The following is a 7,712-nucleotide window of genomic DNA, read 5'->3' as shown; positions in this document are numbered from 1 at the left end:
CATTTTTATTAATCTTACGTTAATCTTATCATTTATATATACATATACGTTATTCAACGCGTATACTCTCTGTATGACACTATATAAAATAATCTATACGATATATATATAAACTTAATTTCAATAAAACTAAGAACATAAATACATACATATAAAAATTTTGAAAAAAGAGTAATGCGCTTACGATGTGTATGTATATAAAATGTAGAAGTACATTTAACAAATAATAATACTATATAATATATAAAATGCAAAAAATGTAGTTTTTAAAATATAAAGATAAATGTCACTTAAATCAGGAGACGCGGTAGCGTCTCGCTAAGTTATATCTTTCATTCGTCAAATTAAAATACAATCTACAAAAAAACAAAAAAAAATATCGATATTACTTTTCTTTGTGTCATGTATTATTCATAGTTAATAATAACCGACGATTAATGATTAATCAATATAGATGACTCGTCAACTAATTATACAATTCATTAAATATAAGCAGCCTAATTATATGTCAAGATATTTATTTTTTAATAAAGCATGTAGACTGCATACTAGAGTAATAATTATATTTTATATGAAAAAGCTAATCACATTATTAAATATATTTATATGATATTTATATGATATTTATATATGTATATGATATACATTTAACATTCTCTCTACATTATTAGACACATTTTTAAAACCCATAAAAAATATATAATTCAATTACTGATTTCCACGCAGATAACTCATTTATTTTAAAAAATATGCTATTCTTTATTTGTCATGTAAAAGAGCAAATTAGAAATCGCACAGTCATGTGACATTATTGTATAATATATAATATTGATTAATGATATTGTGGAATTATACAATTAATTAATTTAATATCAGCATTAACAAATCTTATTGAAAATGTTAAATTATTCTCTTCTTTTCAACATTATTTAATATTAAAATAAAATATATGTACTCTAAATAAAAGCAATAATATACATGTATACATAATACATCTACACAAATATTTTGCCATCAGATAACGTAAAAAACTCTAAAAATTATCATAATTCATATAATTATATATACAGAAAAATAAAAAAGAAACATTTCTAAAGCATTACAACAAACTAAAAAACTTAATATACCGGCCGAATGTAAACCCAAAAACCACCTTCTGGGGCAGACAAAAAATAAGAAGCATCCATCTTCAAGGGTGTACGAGTTTTCGGAGAAAGTTCAAGACTATATTTCCTTAGGAATGTAGCCAAACACGCTTTCATTTGTAACTGAGCCATTCTCATCCCTACGCAGATTCGCGGACCTTCGCCGAAGGGAAGAAAAGCGAATCTTTCGATGCTGTGTTTCCTGTCTGGGCCAAATCTTTCGGGATCAAATACTTCGGGACGCTCCCAATACCGAGGATCTTCGTGGAGGCCGTGAACGGGTATCAGAATTTGCATTCCACGTTCAACGTGACAGGTGAGTCCATCAGATCCTCTGAGTTCAGTTGCTTCTGTACAAATCTTGGTCAGAAATCCCACTGCAGGGACGCATCTCTGTGATTCGCTCATGACTTGATCCATGTACGTCATCTCTTTTAAAGCTTCATAAGTAATCACGCCATCATACTTGTCAAGCACAGATATTACTTCATTGCGTAATTTTTCCTGCACATCTGGATGACTAGCTAATTGAAAACCAACAAAGCTCAAAGTTATACTAGAGGTTTCATAACCGTCAAGAAAAAACGAAACTGCATGAGATGTAAGAATTTCTAAATCAATCTTAGTACCCTCCACCCGTTCCAGTTCAGCCATCAACTGAAGAAAGTCGTTTCTAGGTATATTCTCTGTTCTTCTTTGTTCCATAACATCTGCGATTATCGTTCTAAAGAAACGATCAACTTTCTTTGGTAATAAAGACAGCCTAAAAATTTTACCCAACGACGGCAAGAAAAAAACAAGCGTAACGATAATATTGTTCACACCAGTCGGTTGGAGAAAAGACTTGCCCATTGTATAAAAAGATTCTTTCTCTTTCTCCTTGTTAAAGCTCAATCCGTCTATGCCAAAACCAGCGCCAGTCACAACTTGTGCGGTGAATCTGGCGAACATATCCTTCAGTTCCAATTCGATCTTTCCGACATTGCTTAATTTTCTATTCAAGTAATCTTCGAACTGCTGGCATACTTGCTTAACGCTCTCGAGCAGAATTTTTAGTCGCATGCTGGAAAATGCGTAAGTCAAACGCTTCCTGCCAGTTGCCCATTTCTCGCCGCTACTAAAGAATGGATTGTTTGATACAAGAGGATCCAATTCAGGATCAACCTTAAGGCCGTTTTCGTGGAAGTTCGAAAAACTTGTTTGCATCACCGTCTTTACTAGCTCCGGTTCGAGGACCATCAACGCTGGTGATCTGAAGTTGTAGATTCCTACCATACTATGATTTCGATTATCTTTGTAGATCTTGCGACAACACTCGGAGAAAGAGAGTTTCATGGTGATGAGGTCCCAGAAGTGGCCGACTCCAGGTAAAATGCCATCTGCGCAAGGTATTTTGTGCTTTTGCCAATAGTTATAGTTCTTTGTCAAGTAAAAATAGAGAACCACCAATGTTATCAAAATCAAAGATATTAGCACGATAGCCATTTCTGCTTTTTGTGGAAGATACTGAACGAGCGGACACAACTAATGCTACTGAATGATAGAGCAAGTTCTCCGTCCGCTATGACTACTTCTTTTAAAAATATAGGCATAGTCCAACGCATGACGCATGTATAATATACCAACCAATAAGCGAGCTCAATGATAGAGCATGACAATATAGCTGTATTTTAATCTTATGTAACATACATTAACAAAAATTATAGATATAATATCCCGACAAATACCAAGTAACAATTATATTATATAACACGTGTTATATTGCATTTACATTGTTGAGTGTGGGAAATTATAATTAACAGTTATGTAATAGTTACTTGGTGTTTGCTGGGATTATACATATATTGCGTATTTAAAAATGTAATTCGTATAGTTTTACTAACATTGTTCTTTATAAAATATTAATTCTATATATTATAAATAAATAAATAAATATATATATATATATATATATATATATATATATATATTATTCTTCCTTATTGATAAAATTTATTGATATTAATTTTAAAACTCAAATTGATCAAATCACTCATTAATTTAATCAATGACTAATTCTATTGGCAAATTGTCAAGAGTCAAATTTCTAATTATAATTTTTTGTTCTTAAAATGTGATTTATATTTATGTATAGACAATAATATAAAAAAATAATAAATCTATGCATAATAACAAAATAATATTTACAAAATGAAATTTACATTAATAAAATACGTGGAAGGAGAGAGAAAGAGAGAGTGGGGTAGAGGCAAAGGTCAACTAATATTAATAGTTCTCATTGATATTGACATTGAAATATTTCCTTCGGCCATCCTGCATAAAAAGTCAAAACGATTATTTGAGTAGAGCGAATGCTGGCTATTATTCAATAAAAAAAGTGACCTATAGTACATCCTATAATACCTAGATTATATTGTATGTCAAGTTAAAGACATGCATGATGTTGATTGCATATTTGATGAATTGTCGCATGAAGTCTCTCTTTCGTTGCATGTATTATTAATTTACGCAGTTAAAGTTATGTTATTGCATCCAATAGTGATAACAGATATAGCAATCTATTTTTTTATTAGATAAAGTTAAGGTCACTTCTTAAAAAAGTTAAATGATGCTCTTTCACGCCGTGATAATTATTATCTTGATAACGAATCTGCAAGTTGTATCAAACGTAAAATATATGGCGCTTGAATAACAAAGTGTGCAACATATTTTTAAAAATAAAATTCCATTTATATAAAATAATTATTTAATTTATATTAATTACTTTTCTATATAATTATTGTTGTAAAATTGAGTAACAAATTATTTCCTTTACTTAGCAAAATTAAATATTTAATTATATATAATTGTGAGAAAACATGACTGATATTTTATTATAAGAAAGTGTATTTGAATTCTACCAAAAATCATCAATGTTAATTTTATTATTTGTTATCTTTCTCTCGTTCATGCACGCGATCAACTCATGCTCACCCTACAGTAAATCTGCTGTAACAATCAGTTGTAGTTAATACGTAGTCAAGGCTACATCACTCTGCGCGATTCAGTAGTAGTTACTACAGTATTCTAACTAGTATCACACAAGAAAGACAAAATGGCCATCGTGCTACTATCTTTGATCATCGGAGCACTTGCAGCTTTTTATTTTTTCTTGGCACAAAAAAATAAATACTGGCAAAAACGTGGAGTTCCATGCGCGGACGGAGCTCTACCGGGAATCGGTCACATGTTGTGGGTGATATGTATGAAAAAGACGCTGCCGGAATGTTTGCTCAAATTTTATAAAGACCACATGAATCGTAGCGTGGTCGGATTCTATAATTTCACATCACCGGCGTTGGTAATCATCGAACCGGAACTGGTAAAGACAGTGTTGCAGACGAATTTCGCGAGCTTCTCCAAAAACGCCATTGCTATTGATCCAGCCTTGGATCCTCTCCTAGCACATAATCCATTTAACACTACTGGCGACAAATGGGTGGTCGGCAGAAAGCGTTTTTCTTATGCGTTTTCCAGTATGCGACTGAAAATCCTGCTCGAGAGCGTCAAATCAGTATGCGTGACACTCGAAAATTATGTGAATAACAAGATGAATAAAGACGGTAAATTGGAGATAGAACTGAAGGACTTGTGCTCCAGGTATACCGCGCAAGTAGTAGCCGCTGCTGGCTTTGGCGTGGACGGACTTTGCTTCGATGACGAGAAAGAAACTGAATCCTTCCGAGCAACCGGTCGAACCATTTTGGAGCCTACTGGAAGGAATGCGCTTATGTTGGCTTTAACGTTCCTCGTCCCGTCGTTAAATAAAATCTTGAGGATGAGTTTTATTCCAAAGCACATTGATCGTTTCTTCAGAACATTAGTCGCGGACCTTATGGAGCAACGACGAAAGGATGGCATACCTAGAAACGACTTTCTTCATTTAATGGCTGAATTAGAGCGAACTGAGAAAGATAAATTCGATCTTGAGATACTTGCATCTCAAGCGATGTCGTTCGTCATCGATGGCTTCGAAACCTCTAGTTCTGTTATGAGTTTTGTTGCCTTTCATTTGGCCAGTTATCCAAAAGTACAGGAGAAATTACGCGAGGAAGTAATCACTGTACTCGATAAGTACGATGGTGTGGTTACTTACGAGGGCTTAAAGGAAATGACGTATATGGATCAAGTTTTGAATGAGTCGCAGAGGACCCTACCGGTAGCAGGATTCATGACTAAACTATGTACGGAGAAATTTGAGTTGAAAGGATCTGATGGACTTGTCTGTCACGTGGAGCCTGATACAAATATTCTAATACCTGTTAACGGTCTGCATAAAGATCCTCGTTATTGGAAAGATCCTGAAATATTCGATCCCGAAAGATTTAGTCCGGAAAAGAAACACAGTATCGAGAAATTCACTTTTCTTCCCTTCGGTGAAGGTCCGCGAATTTGCCCGGGAATGAGAATGGCTTTATTACAAATAAAGGCGGGTCTCGCTGCAATTCTGAGAAAATATCGCCTGGAACTTTCTCCGAGGACACAAGTACCTTTAAAAATGGTTCCCGGGACCATCTTAGCAACACCGGAAGGTGGTGTGTGGGTTTATCTTCAACAGCTTTAAAAAAACTCTTTAAGCTGTATCAGAATTATAACTAGGACTTTTATATTTATAATGTGTATAGTTGTAAAAATAACATCACACGATTGATGTACATATGCAAAATCACATAATAAATCGCATTTATATCCGTTATATGGTATTCTTTTTCATACTCTTGTTGCAATAAATATTAATTTGATTACATATTAATCAAACAAATTCTTACCTTTCTCAAATCCTGATCTCGTGAACACGTTTGGGAAAATCTCGACAATCAAATTCCGCGTGACATTTTTTGTCATATCGTACTAAAACAATATAATAAAAACACAAATAATTTTATAATATATATGTTAAATAAAAAAAAATTAAAATTAGTATACATTGAAATATTATTACTTGATATATGTACATAAAATTTACTTTTCATTTATTTGACTTAATCATTGTTAGAAAATTTTTCTAACAATGAGTTTATTCTTAACACGAAGCAGTCACAGCAAAAATATTTTAATAAATTTCTTTCTTATAATTAATGGCTACAACTAATTCATATATTTATTTTATACAATTATAAAAAAATATCTACACAATATTTCGTAAAATTTAATAAAACTACTGAGAATGATTAGAGCGAGTTATTTTATTATTATTAGAGCGAGCTATTTTATTATTATTTATCTGTGTAGTTACCTACTCATCGACTAATTGACGCTATCAGTGTGCTCGTCGGTGATTCTCCTCTCTAAAGTTTAGTCGCAGATGACACGTGTTTAAAGCTACATCAGTCCGCCTATTTCAATCGTCATCATCCGAGAGAGCCTTTATGCTATCCTACATAAAAGATTAAACCGAGTATGAGTAGTGCAAATGCTGGTTATTATTCAATAAAAATAACTTATATTCTATAATGTATTATACTATATATGTTAAATTAGAGACGCGCACGATGTTGATTGCATAGTTCATAAATTGTCGTATGTTTCTCTTTCATTGCATATATTATTTTACGCACTAAAGTTGTTATTGCAATCAGTGACAACATAATATAAGTATAGTATAATTTGTCTTTTTTTATTAGGTAGAATTAAAGCCATTCTCTTCAAAAAAATCAAGAGCTTTTTTACCGTATTGTTATCTTGATACTGAATATGTAAGTTGCATTGTATGTAAGATATAATACATATGGTGCCTGAATAACAAATACCTATACATATATGCAGCTTGTTTTCCAATATAAAATTCTACTTATATAATGATTATTTAATATTTAATTTATATTAATTCCATTGTAATTATTTTTTTAATTATTTCTATAAAAGTGAATAATAAATAATTTTCTTTATCTTAGCAAGGTTAAAGATTAAGTATATAACTGCGAAGAAACATTTTATCGTAAATTTCACTTGAGTTCTATTTAAAATTATCTATATAAAATGAATTTTATAGATAGTTATTTTTGCAGTTTCTCTCGGTCATGACTTCATCGATACGACCAACACAAGGACGTTCTACAATAATTCTGCCCTCTAACAATCAGTCGTAGTTAATACGTAGTCAAGGCTATGTCACTCTGCGCAATTCAGTAGTCACTACAGTATTCTAACTAGTATCACACAAGACGAAATGGCCATCGTGCTACTATCTTTGATCATCGGAGCACTTGCAGCTTTTTATTTTTTCTTGGCGCCAAAAAATAAATACTGGCAAAAACGTGGAGTTCCATGCGCGAACGGTGCTCAAATTTATAACTATAATAATTTTTTTAATGTAGCAATTTATGGGATTTAATAGCCAAACTGATTATAAGCTAAAATTCAGTTATTATTCATTATAGTTTTTAATATACGAACGATAATTCTGCAAAAAATAATTAAATCTTGATTAATACTTGACATTTATTCGTTACATGTATGTACATATATGTATATGTACATACACAGTATTTTCATTTTACTTTGATCTCATTAATAGATATTTTTAGT

General features: G+C 32.0%; 2 protein-coding genes across 2 annotated transcripts in view; one reads left to right on the top strand and one right to left on the bottom strand.

The window, feature by feature from the left end:
* LOC114946391 (cytochrome P450 9e2-like) overlaps positions 1-2,711 on the bottom strand; it is a 29,290-nt gene extending 26,579 nt beyond the window's left edge. The window contains exon 1 of the mRNA XM_085489814.1: positions 1,128-2,711. Coding sequence (XP_085345940.1) covers positions 1,128-2,630 — 1,503 coding nt within the window. The 5' untranslated portion in view covers positions 2,631-2,711. The remainder of the gene's footprint in view (positions 1-1,127) is intronic.
* Positions 2,712-4,136: 1,425 nt separating this feature from the next.
* Positions 4,137-5,880, top strand: LOC114946424 (cytochrome P450 6a2-like). The gene has a single exon (XM_029322900.2). The coding sequence runs from the start codon at positions 4,240-4,242 to the stop codon at positions 5,746-5,748; it is 1,509 nt and encodes a 502-aa protein (XP_029178733.2). The 5' UTR covers positions 4,137-4,239; the 3' UTR covers positions 5,749-5,880.
* The last annotated feature ends 1,832 nt before the right edge of the window (positions 5,881-7,712 follow it).

The sequence above is a fragment of the Nylanderia fulva genome, unplaced genomic scaffold (assembly GCF_048542155.1).
Source record: "Nylanderia fulva isolate GAGA-0341 unplaced genomic scaffold, ASM4854215v1 Scaffold9, whole genome shotgun sequence".
Classification (NCBI taxonomy): Eukaryota; Metazoa; Arthropoda; class Insecta; order Hymenoptera; family Formicidae; genus Nylanderia; species Nylanderia fulva.
This window is presented reverse-complemented; position numbering and strand designations above follow the sequence as displayed.

Coding starts and splice junctions, on each gene's coding strand:
- LOC114946424 (XM_029322900.2), top strand. CDS start 4,240: ATGGCCATCGTGCTACTATCTTTGATCATCGGAGCACTTGCAGCTTTT.